General features: G+C 34.7%; 1 protein-coding gene across 2 annotated transcripts in view; it reads right to left on the minus strand.

The window, feature by feature from the left end:
- Positions 1–18,439, minus strand: part of LOC140443200 (probable multidrug resistance-associated protein lethal(2)03659) — a 103,692-nt gene that overhangs the window by 22,339 nt on the left and 62,914 nt on the right. The window contains exons 4-6 of one of the 2 annotated variants that reach the window (XM_072534317.1): positions 11,926–12,057; positions 7,965–8,395; positions 3,910–4,066 (exon numbers count right to left, since the gene is read on the minus strand). In XM_072534317.1, coding sequence (XP_072390418.1) covers positions 3,910–4,066; positions 7,965–8,395; positions 11,926–12,057 — 720 coding nt within the window. The remainder of the gene's footprint in view (positions 1–3,909; positions 4,067–7,964; positions 8,396–11,925; positions 12,058–18,439) is intronic. The other variant, XM_072534318.1, reaches the window with a different exon arrangement.

Genomic DNA, 18,439 nt, shown 5'->3' on the forward strand with positions numbered 1-18,439 from the left:
AACACCATCTCAAGATGAATTACACCAACATCTACTGCGAGCAGCTCGCAGTAGATGTTGCTGCTCATTATATGTCAAATATTTGGACAAATGCTCATAAAAAAATACCAACAGAATTGATTGTTGAAGAACATGGTTGGGAGTTTGAAGATGAAACATATAAATTCAAATGGTTTAGTGGACCTCGGATGCTAGAATCAGTTCGAGAAGTAGTGATTGAAAATGAAGCAGATAATGAATGTGATATTATTGAAAGTGAAAGTGACGAAGATGATGAATGTGATGACATCAATGAGAGTGAGAAAAATGACGAAATTTTTAAAGTTTTTCTAAATTTTTTTTCTTATCGGAAAAATTGTTTGAAAATTTTTGGAAAAAAATCATGGTATAACTGACAGAAAATCGAAAGGATTCTACAAATTAGATTTTACCTCAAAAAATTACGAAAATTTTCATTTACGGAAATTTTTTTGGAAAATTTTGAGGAAAACTCTACTTGACGCTTTTCAGAATAGTAACAGAAGTGAGCATACAAATTTTCAAATTAATCGGTATAAAAATATCATAATAAAATCAGTTTAAAAATTGTTACCGAGACCTAAAATGCGCAGCCAAGTGGTACATTTGACCCCGTTTTATGGCTCTCTGTACCAACCCAGCTGTCCGCTCTTTTGAGTTTAGAGTTTTTAGGAGCTAAATAATGAGCCATGAAAATGGCAGACATATTACTTATCGTTAATTTTTCCCCAAAAAATTGCAACTTCACCCCTGTCCGCCACCCCTTATGTATCCACTCTCGCGTCCGCCCTTTGGGATTTCGTCTAGTTATACCAAGATCTTACTCTAGGCAAATTTTCATCCATATTATCGATCGTTAATTTTTCCGAAAAAAATGACAACTTCATCCCTGTATTTTAAATTTAAATTTCGGCTTTATCTCTCCGACTATTTGGCAAGCTCCTCTTTCCTTTAAACGAGGCAGATAGTTGAACGATATTTTATACAATGTCTATCACCGGGTATGGATTTATTTTTGTCCAAGTTTTATATTGGTCAACTATTTCAAATGCAGTTCAAACAGACATATATTAAATTGTATGTTCCGTTTTAAATTCGTTCAATCTGTATATATATATATATATATATATATATATATATATATACAGAATGGGTAATAATCTATCGTAGAGGGGAAGTTCAACGTTGCCAAACTTATTGGTTTTATTTGACCTGTTGTCTTTTTAGCATTTGAACAATGTTCTAAAATAATCAAATTTGGGCGAATTGATTAAATGGCAGCTTACTGTTTTTTATTGGGAATATACCAAAAGTTTTGCTTCAGTTCCTCTAAGTTGGTGGCTCGCTCGAACTCATGCCTGTACAATTTCGTTTTTAGCATCCCCCAAAAATAAAAATCTATAGGAGCTAAGTCGGGTGACCAAGGGGGCCATTTTGTTTTACCGTCTGTACTAATGACACGTTCAGCAAAAATTAACGCTAAATAGTCTCTAACGACTTCTGCATTATGTGAAGGACGGCCGTCTTGTTGAAACCAAATTCCGTTGAAGTTAATTTGAAGACGCTGAAGTGCAGGAATAATTTGATTTTGCAGTAATTGGAGATATTTGACTGCGTTTAAATTGCCTTCAATGAAAAAAGGAGCAATAATATGGTCCCCCAAAATTCCAGTCCAAACATTCAACTTTTGTGGATACTGCGTACGCACAGACACACTCAAATGCTTATTCTCCTGAAACCAATAACGTACAACGGATGGATTATGTTTCTTGTGAATTGTGAAGGAGAACTCATCTGTAAACAAAATATTTTTCAAAAAATTATTATTTGCATGGCATCTCTCCATCATAATTTCACAAAATTGCATCCGTTTAAATTGATCATAAGGAAATATTTTTTGAGTTGTCTGCACTTTATAACAATGGTAGTTGTTTCTTTTTAAAATATTCCTCACTGTTTTTGCATTCAAATCAACTTCATCGGCAATTTGTTTACTTGAACACGGCGTTGCTTCAGCCAATGCACAAACTTGAATTTCTCTAATTTCTCGTTCTTGAGAAATTTTCTTTTCGCGAGGTTGATCTGATAGGCAGCATTTTTTAGATTTGCCATTATTACAGCCAAACTTTTCAAATTGATGCATATTAGCCAATACAGTTTTTTTATAGGTATTGGCCTATTTTCAAAAGCCATAATGAATAAATTAATAGTTTCTTGTACTGAATTGAATACTGAATACCCAAATTTACCCTCTTGAACTGAATACTGAATACCCAAAGTACCATTTTATTATTTGTACCCGTTCTTTTGCTGTATAAACAGTTGGCATACCAAATTTTTATCTTCACCCTTACGCAGTTATCTCCAAAAAGAAATACATAGCTGAGCATTCGGCCTATCCCGTATGCAGTTTACCATTGAAGAGATCGGATGAATGGCGATGTTGCCAAAATTATCTTGTTTTATTGGAAATTAGGTTAAAATTTCGTCAAATAAAATGCGAATCTGTAAATTTCTCATGGATTTAAGTGTGTCAATTAGTGTTTCATTTTTAATATCATCATCCAGTTTTGAATAGCAATTTTTTAAATCAATTCAATGTTTTAATTCAAATATGTAATAAAGCAACCCTGCCACTGTTTCTTACATTTAATCTGGATCGGAAATAATCGTCTGGCGTTCACTAATGGGCGTGCATGAGGAATGTGGAGGGTAGACCAAGAGAAATATGATTATCCTTGTCTATTCACTGAAAATATGTATATATATGTTATATGCCTTTGCTAAAACTAAACTTTTGTAAAACTTTTCAGTACGCTTGTTAAAAGTTGTTTTTCAAATTGATTTGCTTATAGAGAGTATGTTTTTAGAAATATCTGAACAAAACTTTGTACATATAAACTTAGGACTGTATACTTTTCTTTTAAAATAATATAATTATAATTTTTTTAAATTTATTTTTATTAAAAAAATTTATATTTTTGATGAGTAGCAGACATAGTGCCCTTTACCACTGAGCATGTCCTTTAATAGTAGGGATGGTGGTTATTAATGTATAAAATAATGTATAAAATACTATATTTATTAGCCTAACATACAGCTAGAACAATGATTATTATGGATTAATAATAAGAAAAGGGTAGGCCTATTGTCCATTAGACAGCAGGATTTTCATCGTCTTCAGCATTTGGATAGTCTCCTGCCGAGTTTAAACACTTCAAAGTTTTATAAAATGTATGACATACGGTTGGTACAAATGGCAATAAGGACATGATATCGTCATACTTTTGTTTGCTAATGAAATACAATTAATTTGTTAAAACATTAAGATCCTCAGGCCAGGGTACTATATGTTGCTTCTTCGGGATCGTACCAAGTCCATGCATTTAAAATCTTGACTAAAACATGTTTTGAAAAAGAACTGTCGTTGATTTTCTTTTATTACTTATAAATGAACACATTGTGAGATGAAAACAGATGCCTTCTCACAGTCTACTTTTCTGGAAACAAAAGGGACAGTGAAGTATACAAACTTACATGTGGCTACTGCTCAAAAACTTACATCGGTCAAACGGGTAGCACCTTCAAACGGATGGCAGAACACAAAAGGGCTTTCAGTAATAGAAAAACAGATTTTACTTACGCACTTCACCTTCTATGATCATCTTCAATGACCAACTTGGGACAAACAATTTTCCCCTCCTCAACTTATTTAGTTAAAGACTATAAAGTGTTGGATGCATAACAAAAATAGCTCACTTGAGAAAGGCACTCTGCCGAAATAGCTGTAGTGATAATTATTTATAATAAAAATTTGTGGAAGTGTTGAAAACAAAAGTTTTCAGTGTTTTATTGCTTGGCTAATTAAAGATCCTATTTAAATATCCTTACCTTCTCGCCATAGCTACCAACTGGGCAAATGGTGTCTCCCAAGCATACATTTTAATTACTTGTATGCCTGACAAAATTTCGTTCATCAGTCTGACTCTTTCATCCGTTCTTAAAGCGGTTCTAAGACGATAGAAGGATATTTTCTTTCCCAAATAAACTAAAAATTAAAATATAATTTTATATAAATATGTTTAACTAAAGTTAAACTATGTTTTAACAATTAATTATTGTGCAAGAGACTCTTGATAATAAACCTTAAAGATAAATAATTATAATGTTCATTTGAAGTTATTAATTTTAATGGTTTTTTTACGATGTACGAAGAATAATATACTGTTATATATAAAGTGGAAGAATAAATAGATACAACGGACTATCCAAGAACACGACGGCCAATTTCAAACCAACTTGTTTAAACCTGAAAAATACCTACTAGTAATTTACAAGTCAGTGATTTAGATGCAATTCAACGATATCAGACGTATATTCTTAAAAATTATTTTGACCCCAATATTTTTGTCACACCATACATCAATTTACTAATGGACCTATATATTAACTTTCGAGACTTCTTCTTCTTCCTCAGCTTTGTCCTTTTCAGGGATCACTGTTCCTTACTCTTCGTCGCCACTTATTTTTGTCCATTGGGTCTTTTTCGCCTAAAGTCCTCTGTCACACAGTCCTTCCATTTCTCTTCGGTTTTCCTCTACCTCTCCTTCCATCAACTTCTAACAGCTCTATCCTTCGTCCCACATTTAGTTTAGATTTAGAGAGATGACCTTTCGGCCTATTCCACTGCGACCTTTTCAGATCTATTGTGGTCTTCTAGTCCCAGATAACATTCTCTAGCCTGACCCTTTTTATAAAGTCTAGTAGCTTCGAGACTGTACCTTCCATGTAGCTATTTGCCGGTGGAATTTCTTCTCCTAATGCAAAGAACCGCACATTTGCCAGACTGTCACACTGACGTAAAATGTGCTCTGCTATTTCTAAGGACTGAGTGAAGGGCCTTGATGCAAAAAAACACCACAGCTCTTGTCTAGGAACTGTATCATAAGCCTTCTCATGATCTATAAATATTAAATGTAGCTCTCTTTTCTTCTCGCTGTATTTCTCTATCAACTGTCTCAATGCAAACAAGGCATCCGTTGTCCTCCTTCGTGGCATAAACCCAAACTTGTTCTCCTATCGATGTCGCTCTCCTTTATCTTTGATCTACAGTTCTCTCCCAAATTTTCATTGGGTGAGACATTAATTTTATCCCTCTATAGTTCTTACAGTCCTGATGTCCCCTTTAACTTTAATACAATGATACCATCACACTCTCTCTCCATGCATTGGACATCCTTTCTTCCTCATATAGCCTACTCATCATTTGCCACAAAATATCAACCCCTTCCTCTCCTAGACCCTTCCAAACCGCCACAGGTATTTCATCACGTCCTACTGCCTTACCATTCTTCGTCCTATTTAACGCCCCGATAACTTCATCTCTCGCTACTTCCGCTATTACATTCTCATTTGGGATCCCGCATCCTCTGGCTCTCCTCTGGTGTTCTTTATTTAGCAACTTACTAAGGTACTCATACCATCTTTGCTTTATTTCAATATCGGTTCTTAACACTCTTCCATCTGCACTCTTAATCTGCTGCACGTGGGTCAATTCCTTTGATGACTTGTCCTTTGCTTTAGCAATGCTTTATAATCTTTTCATCCCTCGGGTGTTTCCAACTTTTCATACAGCTATGCAGACGATCTTTACTTAGCAGTAACTATAGCGCGCTTTATTTACCTCTTTGCTACCTTGTATATATCCTTATCTTCCTCTCTTTTAGACCTGTCGTACCTCTCTCTAGCCTCTTTCTTCTCTCTAACCTTCTGTTCCAGCTCATCGTTCCACCACTGTCTGCGCTTGATTTACATTTAAGGGAAGAGGGGATAACGTACTTGCGACGACTGCTGTCTGTAGTTTACTGACCGCTTAGTTTCTTTAGTTTATTCGGCGTGTTTGTACTGTATACAGTTGGCTTTGTGCAAGTAGTCAGTGTTAAGCTTCTTTTTATGTACTCAGTAAAGTTTGGGATCATTAAATTCTAAATTAAAGTGAAAAATATGGGTCTAAAAAACTCACACAACTGGAGAAAGTTCGTGCTTTAACGTTACTTGAGAAAGGGGACTCGGGAATTACCGCAGCACGTGATATTGATATTTCAAGAGAGGCAGTTTATCAATTGAAACGGTCGGCTGCGTCTCGTTGCCTTCGGGGACTGTTCTGGAAAGAAAACCTGGTTCTGGAACTCCTAAAAAAAAACATCATCTGGGACTGACACCATGTGCCAACAAAAACGATTCGTCACCGGCTTCGGAAATATCTAGCATTACCAAGTCGATGTGCTGCAAAGAAGCCCTTGCTTACAAAAGCAATAAAGAAAAAAGATTAGATTTTTGCAAAAGGTCTCAGCATTGGACGCCTGAATAATGGAAAAAAGTTACGTTCAGGTTAGTAACAGGAAGCTCCAAATTTATTAGTCGTCCACACGTCGCGTCAAGGTACGATCCAAAGTTCACAGCTAAAACCGTCGAATATCCTGAAAGTGTAATGGTATGGGGTGCGTTTAGTGGAAATAAAGAAAGAGCAGGGTTTTATTTCTTGCCAAAGAATGTTAAAATGACGGCAAGCAACTATGTAACTGTTCTAGAAGAACATTTAATGAATTTGTGGGAAATTCACGAATGTGATTTCTTTATGCACGATGGTACCACTGCTCACAAGGTCAAGACAGTGTCAAAGTTCTTAAGTGATCACAATATCAACGTATTGGAATGGCCAGGTAACTCGCCCGATCTTAATCCCATCGAGAACGCCTGGAATATGATGAAAAATAAGGTTTAAGAGTGTCGATCGAGTAACATAAATCAGCTGAAAGAGGAGTTAAATAGGTTGTGGGTGACCATAGAAGAAAAATATTTCTTGAACCTTGCTCAATCCATGCCCAAGAGAATCCAGCTTGTCATCGGCTATAAGGGTGATATGACAAAGTATTAATTTGTAAAATTAAAATAACAATTATCCTGATTTATGTGTTTTATTCACTGTGTAAAGATTTTTTTGCCAGCACTGTACATTGTCTTATATTATTTTATAAATTTTTTGAAAACATGCTATTTAATGACGTATAAAGGTAAAAAGCCGTCGGTCAGATAGCCAAGCGGGCTGGGCGGACGGTTCTCATTCGCTTCACTGCGAGTGGTTCAGTGGTTCGATCCCCAGCTCGGTGTACAGAAAACAAAAAGGCTAACGCAGCAGTTTAAAATTCTAAATGAATCTGCGGCTTAGACTAGAATATGCTGGTGTCTGATCGGCCTATGGTGGAGCAGTACGGCAAGAGATAAGGGCTTGCGGCTCAGTGATACTCCTCCATAGATCCCTACCGGAAGGGCGAGGCACCTAAATACCGGTATATATATATATATATATATATATATATATATATATATATATATATATATATATATATATATAAAGGTAAAAAAAGTTGGGCAAATCAAGTAAAAACCCCCAAATAATTTGATATGAATATGGTGGCGAGTTAAAATTGAACTTAGAACGCAAAAAAATGAAAAAAAAATGAATTTTTGGAGTGAGGGCATTTTGCCTATCTTAACCGGGGATACATTTTACAATGTATTCAAGTAAACAATAATGGCTGAAACAATTAAGAAGACAAGACATTGCATATGTAATACTTGGACGGACTAAAAGAATCAAAATTAATTAAACGGATAGCATTAAAAACATCAAAGGTAAAAACAAAAAAGAGTAGTCCAAGTAGACGATTAGAAGAGGTTATGCAACATGTTGAAGATAAAAAAAAAAGAATTAAAGCAAGCAGGTAATGGACGGAGGAAAATAGAAAAGTACTATAGATCGGTATGGCTTGAAAGTAACCCACATTTGTCTATATTTATTTATGATTATTGTTGTTTACTAAATAATGTTAAAATAATATAAATGGTAACTTTAAAATATCTTCACATCTCTATTAAATACTTACTTTGCAACGGTACTGACGCAACAAGAACGGCAACACCAATTATAGCAGAAACTCCAATCTCCATGTACATAAAGTAAGTACAAATGACAGTTTCCACAGGAGCTAACCACAATTGGTGAGCGAAAATAACCGCCAAATCGAACCTGTTAACATCGTTGGACAAAAGATTTACAATCTGCCCAGCAGTGGTTTCACCAAGAGCCGTTTTGCTTAGCCTTAATGCTTTTCTGTAGATGAGAGAACAACATGCTATTCTCATTTTCATGCCTATATGGCATACTGCGAGCATGTACGGGTGGACTAACAGCACGGAGATTAAGGAGCATAGAACAATACCAGTGGCGAAGTAATAGGCTTCCTCGATGCTTACTGGTTCTCCTTGGGGCGAATAATATGCGAGTAGACGCCTGAGGAGCAGTGGCTGAATTATACTTAAACAGATAAAATATTTGTAAGTACACCATCACCAAGTAGTACAGAATTATAAAGGTATTTTCTAAAACCATTGTATTATAAGTTTTTTTTAACATAAAGTCATTATATAAGATAGTATAATACAAATTTAGATACTTTATATTAATTTTTGGTTTAGAAAATATCCTCGAAAGCGTTAATAATACCTTAACCAAATAATAAAGTAATAGAATGAAGTTAGCTTAATTGCATGCTCTTTGTTGATTAAAAGTTAAATTAATTAGATCATTACGGTATTTCTTCCTTAAACTGAGGTAATCAAATGGGCGGTAAACTCAGCGATTGTAGGAAGCGACCACATTATTATTGGGCAAAATCAGAATGTAGATAATAACAACAAAATTACCCAAAATACCAAAAATATATCGACAAAAACTATGTTATTTATTAGGGGGGACAAAAAAAGAGCCTCCACGATATCAATAGTGCCACAACAACTACAAAGATAACACTATAGACGGCGTCCCCTGGAAACGTCTACTAGTAGATGGCTAATCCTTCCAACACTGGACCAAACCAAATCAGATGGCAAACATCAAGCCACAACGGTTCTTCTCAGAGCCAACACTGACAGTAGCGAGCATAAATATTGAGGGCATCACTACAGCCAAACAAGACATCTTTATCAGAATTCTGCAAGAAGACGAAATGTGAGGTATTGTGCATCCAGAAAACCCACAGAGACCTAACTGCAGCGAGACCGAAAGTCTCCGGTATGAAACTGATTGCGGAGATACCACACAAAAGCATTGGAGCGCGGTATTTGTGAGAACTCAAACCATAGTCTCATCTGTGGGAACAACAAATATACACGGTATAGAGATAATAACCACTGAGATCGGAAAATGCACAATAATCTCGGTGTACAAGCCTCCAAGCCAGCCTTTTATATTTTCACCCCCAACTAACTTCCAATCACAACTCAATCAGCTTGTACTGGGAGACTTTAACAGTCATAGTTTACTCTGGGGCTATGGAGATTCGGATGGAAATGGAGACGCAGAAGAAGCATGGGCCGAAACGAGTGGCCTCACGTTAATCCATGATCCTAAACTTTCACCATCTTTTCAGAGCAAAGTTTGGAAAAGAGGATATAACCCGGATATCTGTTTTTCAAGTAATAACCTCGAAGATCGATGTACTAAAGTAGTATATGGCCCCATACCAAAAACTCAGCATATACCAATTGGTATAAATATAGAGAAAGTAAAGAACTACGAAAAATTTGGTAATCAAAAATGTGTCTAGAAAAGCTATCCCCAGAGGATGTAGACAAACAATATGTTCCCGGGATGTCTAACCAGTCCAAAAAACTAATGAGAACATACGAAACCCTCTATTCCACTGACTCTTTTAGCCAAGAAAAGGTTGTCTGCGGAGCAGTACTATCCAACAGCTAAGTCAAGCCAGAGAGGAAAAGTGGATTGAGACCCTGGAAAAAATGGACATGACACATAGTAGCAAAATAGCATGGAACCTTGTAAAAAAACTTAGCGGTGATCAAAACTAAGTCGCTGCTCAACTCCTTATGAACGAAAGAGCTACGAACCGATATAAGGACCCAAACACTAGAAGATTGGATTTGGAGACAAACCACCTAGGAACTCCTTTTACACTAAAAGAACTCCACGACAGTATGAATAGGTTAAAAAAGGGGAAAGCTGCAGGTGTGGATGATATATATAGTGAACAAATAAAGCATCTAAGCCAAGGAGCAAAAAACTGGATCTTGCGACTTTATTACACGTGCTGCAAAGCCTGCAAAATTCCAAAAACTTGAAGAAAATCTAAATAAATAGCCTTGTTAAAACCAGGAAAGGACCCAGAAAATCCCAGTAGCTGCAGACCTATTTTGCTGTTGTATTATTTTTTTCAAACTATACGAGACTCATACTCGCCAGAATAGAAAAAAATGTCGACAAGCACCTCATCCCACAACAAGGAGAATTCAGATCCTGCAAATCTTGCACCCGTCAAGTCCTCGCACTAACAGATCACATTGAAGATGGTTTTGAAAAAAAAAACTTATAACAGGAGCTGCTTTCGTAGATTTGACAGCAGCCTATAGCACAGTAAGGCACAAAACATTGCTCCGCAAATTATACGACACTCTCCATGACTACCATCTGGGTAAGGTCGTATATTCCTTACTGCAAAACAGACGTTTTTTCGTTATGCTGGAGGGTAAAGTAAGTAAGTGTAGAGTTCAAAAAAACGGCCTCCCATAGGGAAGACCAATGCTCTTTAATATATACACAAACGACCAACCTACGCCGACCGAAACCAAGCACTTCCTCTATGCTGACGATCTTGCAATATGTGCTCAAGGAAATAGTTTTGAAGAAGTAAAGGAGAAACTCAAAACTGACTTAAAAACAATGACAGTGTACTACCTGCAGAATTCCATGAGACCCAATCCCTCTAATTTCTGTAATTCACCACAAAAGATTGGAAGAGGATCACATATATCAACCTAAGATCATCCGTTACTTCTCCTAGAGATATTTTGCTCCATATACTTCGAACATTGATCTTACAAAAGCGCTAAGATTGAGTAACCACTAAGTTCAACTCAAATGTGGTTTCAATTAGTGTTGAAAGGTTACGTGAAATAATGGAATTTACGATGGGTTACGACGTGGCTGATCTTCTTCGGTCTTTTAGTTAGCTAGATAAAAACTTTATTACTAGATTAAAGTACGTCTCATTTTTTCATCCCAGGACAAGAAAACAAGTGGATTGGTTATTATTTTTGTTTTTATTTCATCTGCTATTAAATGGACAAAAAAATTTAAATTTGTACGTTCCCTAATTATTTTTAAATGGCAATAAATACAGGGCACGAAATTTAGCTACCTTCATACCTTGTAATAAATTTTAACAAACTACATGTAAAGTTAATAAACCAACACCAAGTCTACAAAGTTTACAATAACTACAATCATAAAAAAGGAAATTAAAAGACAATAAACCAAAAATCTACAGAAAATAAAAAAGGGTAAAGGAAAGAAAGTACCAGAAATTAGAAAAAAACTAAAAGCAATTTGCAGTATGTACAATGCTTTAAAGCAAATAAATATAGCTTTTTTAATCTAGATCAAACAATCGTTTTTGTGGTTTTTCAAATCGTTATTTATAAAAAAAAGTGTTTATACATTTTAATATTTTTGTAACTCTTAAAGCAATAAAAAACACAAGTCTACTTCCAAGCTTAGAATTCAATTGTTAATTTCTTCCCGCCTGTAGCTATATAGTTATCTCTACTCAGTTAATTATGTTCTAATTCTTTTGTCACATTGTCAGACTTCAATTTCGCTTGAAAAAGTAATCTGCCAGTACTCAATATCCAATGAATTTTAAAATATGCAAATTCCATTGGTCGCCATTGTTTGACCTAGAAATTTAAATATGTACAATGAATACTACGTCTAGAAGCCACTAAAAGAAGAATATGCAACAATTTGGAAGCCTCACACTTAATATTTACGTTTCATTAACATTTTGTTGATTTGATGTGAAGCTGACGTTTGACATTTCGGGAAGTTTTGTCGGTGGTGTTTTTTTAGAATACATGTCGAAATATCTCACTAGACGACCCAAAATAATGGGTTGATATAATCTGTTAAGGAAAAAATGTTATTAAAAAAATCGTAATTAATAAAAGTGAGTAAAATTTGGATATCACAAATATTATATTTTTTATAAAAACATTGTTTCAAAAAGCGTATATGTATGTGATCTTACATTTTTAAATTGCAGTTAAAACATCTTTTAGATCAACATACCGATTATATTGACCAAAATGAAAGATCCCTGCTGACCGTTTTATCAAAAATATTGCTTTTTAAATTGGTTGCTAATATCTTCGGAATATAGACGTATATGCGTGTATAATCGTTGCTATCTTCCGAGAATTATATCTATTAAAAAACGACCCGTTCAGCTATAATGTAAACATTTAAGTATAAGTATGCTATTAAAATTGCAAAATTAAACAAAATCTTTTTGTAAATCTTTGTATTCTGTCAGCTTATCAGTCTTATCTGTACCTACATAAGACGCACCAAATAAATTTTTTCAACTTTTAACATGTCGCAAATAAAGAGAAAACAAATAATATCGAAGAAAAATCACGCATTATATCAAAGCTAGAGACCGGGTTTCTAAACATATACTTGACAATAGAATATGGTGTATCACACTCGACAATTTTAACCATTTGTAAAGAGAAGGAAAAAATTCAAACCCTTTTAAAAATTTTGAAAATAAAACGAGCCATAACAACGAAGAATACGAAGATTGAGGAAGATTTCTTAAAGTAGTTCAAATATCAATGGATAAATTAATAATGTGTCAATAAATGGACTAATTCTCTAATAAAAAGCAAACGATTTTGTTCAGTATTTTGATGAAGATTTCATTTGCTCGTCTAGTTTCAATTCGGTACTGTATTTCTGGCGGGAAAATAAGTGGTGAAGCTGCTAGCATGGATAAAAATGCTGTTGAAGAGGGGATGGCGCAAAAATGGCCTACAATATAGGAAGGCTACAGAACAGATAACATTTTTAACGCAGACGAAACTGTAATTTTGTACATGACACCAGACAGAACTTTAAAGTTCGAAGGAGAGAATTGTTCTGTAGGAAAAATGTTCAAGACGAGACTAACGATTATGGTAACAGCAAATATGACAGGATTTGTAAAAGAAAGGTTTTAATTATTGGTAAATCGAGCAAACCATGCTTTAAAAATATACACTCACTGTCGGTAACATATGAAAACAATGTAAAACCATAGATGACATCAGAAATTTTTTAAAGAGCGTTACGAAACTGGAACGTTATATTAAAAACAATCAATAAGGAAGTTCTACTTTTGGTTGAGAATTTATCCTACTCATGCAGCTGTTACTAATCTGAAATGCATTAAACTTAAGTTCTTACTGTCAAATAATATATCTATGGAACAAAGTGTAATAAGTTGTTTAAAATCTCATGACAGAAGGCTGCAAGTCTAGTTGCCTAATACAAAACCTTGACAGCAATGACCAAAAACATTTACGGTTCTTAATGTGATCTTGTTGATATCAAAAATATGGGAAAAAGTTTCACAAGAAACTGTAGCTAACTGCTTTAGACATGCAGATTTTAAAGACCTTTTAATAATATCCTCAGACGAAATGATTGATGATAATAAAAAGAACAATATTTCATTAGTTCAATTAGTCCAAAATGAACGATATGCTTTATATACTACTGAAACAGAAGAGTTTATTGATGTAAATAACTCTATTGCAATTTGTGCAGCATGATATTTTATGAGAAGTTCAAGAGGAAAATGAACAGAAAACTCTGGAGAATAATTTATAGTGCCAACTTTGATGGTTTCAGTGGATGGTTTTGAGTGGATATTTAGGGGAGGATGGGGCATCATGGACCATGGGGGTAATGTAAACCACATCGGTTATTTTGTTTAAAATTGGCAACACTGCATCTAGTAACTACTACAAATATGCGTAGACATCTTATCTACTTTTAGTATGAGCATAGTATAGTATGAGTGTGAACGCACGGGGAGTACATTCAGACGTGTTATAATTAAAAACACGTGTTTCGTCGCTGCTGATCTAAGGAATTTACTACTTTTGACTAAAGATTTCTTGGTAAGTAGACATGATTATTTTAACTTTTTGATACTGTGGTGTTGCTTGTAAAATGTGCTTTTAATAATTAAGATTTGCTTTTGAGACGTTGTGAACTGGTACGTTAATTTCCATATTTTGAAAGTGTACTACGCATGGGGCAACGTGGACTAGGAGTGGTTCACATTGCCCCATTATATTTTCTTGACACTTTTTTAATTATATGCTTCTTTTGCAGTTAGAAATGGTACGAAATTATGTGAGGAAAACTGAGCAACAATCCTGGTCTCTTGTTGCCTTGAAGAATGCTATCAGGACAGTTAAAGCTGGGGAAATGGGCTATTTAAAAGCTAGTAAAGTTTCTCTTTCTAATTTCTCCTGACGAAAAGGGTCTAGGTTTCTACAAAACGGTTTTTACCAAGGAACAGGAAGAAGAATTGTATAATTATATCTTAGATATGGAGAAGCGTTTATACGGAATTACTTTGCTTGATCTTCGTCACCTAGCTTTCCAGTTAGCCGAAAAAAATAACATAGACCATCCATATAATAAAACAAACAAACTTGCAGGTTTAGATTGGGCGTACGGATTTCGAAAACGGCACCCAGGGCTTTCATTACGTAAACCCGAATCAACATCTGCTGCAAGAGCTGAAGCTTTTAATCGTTACAATGTAAAACAATTTTTTGATCTGTATAAAGCTACTTTGGATTCTAAACATGTCAATCCAACGCGTGTTTTTAACTGTGACGAAACAGGTCTAGGTACAGTCCCCAAATGTAATAGTAAAATCTTGGCGCATAAAGGACGGAAACAAGTTGGACGGCTTACTTCTGCTGATAGAAGTGGATTAACAGCCGTTATTTGCATGTCATCATCAGGAATCTTCATACCGCCGATGTTAATCTTTGCAAGAAAGAGAATGAAAGTTGAACTCCAAGCTGGTGCACCTCCAGGTTCAATATTCGCCTGTAGCGATAGTGGCTGGATAAATAGTGAACTCTTTTTAATATGGTTTCAACATTTTCTTCAACAAACGAAACCAAGTGAAGACGATCCGATCTTATTGATTTTGGATGGACACAGCAGCCATACAAAAAAACATAGAAGTAATTAATTTGGCTAGGGAAAAACATGTACATATCATTTGTTTGCCTCCACATTCCACCCATCGAATGCAGCCAACCGATGTTGGTGTCATGGCTCCTTTAGCACGATATTATGATATGGCATTAGAAAAGTTTCTTAATAACAACCTAGGCAGAGTGGTAACAGCTTTCCAAATCTCTAAAATTTTTGGTGAGGCTTTCTTACAAGCTGCAACACCTTTGACTGCTATTAACGCTTTTAAAAAATGTGGGATAGTACCTTATGATCCCAATATATTTACAGACCTCGATTTTGCACCATCTGCTACGACTGAAAGAGATTTGGAGAATAATAGTCTACCAGTGTCAAGTCAAGATGAGGCAATTCCTTCAACTTCAACTGCAGAGCCTCACTTAAGTCAAGATGAGGTAATTGCTTCAACCTCAGTTGCAAAGCTTCATACTGGTAACGATTTTCAATTGACAATTTCCCCTGCACACAATAGAGCAACAACTTCATTTGGAGCAAACAGCCCTAAAGACATTCGTCCTCTGCCAAAGAGAAGTAAATTAATGGAACCAAAGAGGAAATCCAAAAAAGGTAAAACGGCTGTACTGACATCTAGTCCGTATAAGTTAGAATTAGAACTTGAAATAAACACGAAGGAGGCAATAGAAACAATGAAAAAGGAAAAAGCTAAGAAAAAAATAAATGATGATAAGCACGAAGATAGTGAAAGAAGTAACAAAAAAATAAAAGTTTGTCCTTCCAAAGATGGTAAGGGAAAGAAAAAAAATAAATGTAACCATCAAGTACAAGATGATGGCAATGGTGAATATGCTGAATGGTTTTACTGTAACGAGTGGTTCTCCTCATCAGCCAATGAAGAAGGATGGGTACGTTGCTCGGCCTGTCTGAAATGGGCTCATGAAGCATGTGCGGGAATAGATCCAGAAGATGATGAAGAATTTCAGTGTGAATTTTGTATTTCTGAATAAATATAACATGTGTCTATTTTTACTAATGTTCTGTTACCGGTTTTCTAAGGATTTTTAATAAAAAAATTCTTTTTACTTGATTTTATTTACCAAACATAGCCATTAGATAATGAAATAGTGTGACTTTCCTCAGTAGTTCACATTGCCCCACCCTATGGGGCAATGTGAACTTTTGACATATAGTCAGTTGTCATTTTTTTGTTGAAAATACGTTAAATAAATTATGTTTCAATTGCAACTAAATGACAGTTAAATGTTTAATGAACGTCCCTAATTAATTAAACAAAACAAAATCATTTCTGGTTTAACAGTATGTGCATATCTTCCTTAGATGGTTCACAATGCCCCATCCTCCCCTATGCACGACAGAAGTGTTCTAACCAAATCAATTTTTTTTATTTGTTTAGCAGTTTTCTGTCTTAATATCTTTATAAGTCTTTTAAAAGGTATTATTTGTGATTATATCGTATTATAAATGTTGTTGCTATACTTATATCATATTTTCTTCCGTAACAGAATCTTTCACAATACTATACCTATTTGATTTTTGTTGTAATTTAAATACAAACTGTCAATATTTTTTGTTTTAAAAATAACAACCTGCCAATTAACAGAAGTAAATTACATGCAAAGTAATACTTAAATATTTTATTAGATACGTGTAAAAAAATTCATACCATCAACTGCTTCCGATATCCATATTTTACTCAATCATATACCATAATGTATCATATAATACGTTGCTGGAGAGAATAAATGTATTTTGGCACAAAAAATAAATATACTTTTATATAGCTGTATATTTATTTAAAGTAAAATAATTAGAATAAAATAATACGTTTAATTATTGACTGAAACTTGTTAGAACATTGTGCAAATGAAAAACGATAAATAATACACTAAAAAATGGATAAATAAATCATAACATTATTTGTGTATACCCATAATATGTGAGTTTGAGTTCCCTCAGTAATTTTTTTACACGTTTCTATTCTAGGTTATAAACAGTATACAAATATACGCTCCTACAACCGTCAAAGACGAAGATTGTAACACAGCAAACGATGGACAGTGTTTGAGAACGTTTGATGGGCATTTGCACGAGGTCGCGTTGCTCAGAATCGGAAGAGATGTAGGTGTGGTTCTTTGGATCATTCTTACTAGCACATAAACAAAAGCAAAATTGAAAAAAGAAAAATTAGGAGATGAAAACTACTAGAGCTAAATCTGAAATATTAAATAAACAATACAAAGAAAAATCATAAATAATTTGCCAAAAAGCGCGCCACTTCGTCGTTTCTTCGAGAGACAAAGAAAACTCTTTAAAACCAAAATACATATATAGCAAAATCACAACACAAAAAACAGTTAACAATCACACATACATCGTATATTCGTTCAGCAAATCTGTTAGCAATTATTTAATTGTGGTTCAAGAGAAAAGATTGTTACAGAAATTAAACAATACACAATTGTTACATACTGGTTATATTTATTAATAGTTAAATCATAAATTTGCTTTTTAAAATCTTCATGCAGATTTTATAGAACAATAAAAAGAAGAAAAAAATAACCCAGACGCACTGTCCGATTTTTCTCAACACTGCCATTAAACACTGACAAGTTTTTATTATTTGTTAAAAAATGACTTGAACAAATATCTCCATAGAAAATTTCAGCTTCCATTAATTTGTTTCATCACAAAGAAAAATGGAAAAAAATATTATAATTTACAGTTTGTCCTCCTTTTACCACAAATTCCATAAACTGCAACTCAAATCTCTGAAGACAAATTCGAAGATTACACGGAGGTTCAAATCTAATTCTCCGTTCTTCATAGCTTTTATAACTTGCCAGCAAATATTTAATTGTCTCGTACTATAGTGGACTGCTTACTGTCACTAACACTGCTTCCCAGAGATAAAAAAATTGATTTCCAAAAGATTTTTTTGAACACTAAAAAATCACCCATACGGCGAAAAGCCGGTAATGTCTAGCGGACAGCTGACCGAACCCCTCGTTGATCGGACAAAAAGTGACTCTCGGAAGAAAAATTCCTTGTCACGATTCCTATTGTAAACAAATACTTAAGGCGGGGTCCCACCAGTCGCGCTATTCTGCGCTGCGCCGCTCTGCTTCGAGCAGCGCGGAGCAGAACTACACAGAGCGGCGCAACTTTGCGCATGTGATTCTAGAAGAGCAAATAAGTTCCAGTTTTTATTTACGCGTGCACGATGGAAACAAAATTAGCAATAGCAAGTGCTGCTGTTAT

The sequence above is a fragment of the Diabrotica undecimpunctata genome, chromosome 6, assembly GCF_040954645.1.
Source record: "Diabrotica undecimpunctata isolate CICGRU chromosome 6, icDiaUnde3, whole genome shotgun sequence".
Classification (NCBI taxonomy): Eukaryota; Metazoa; Arthropoda; class Insecta; order Coleoptera; family Chrysomelidae; genus Diabrotica; species Diabrotica undecimpunctata.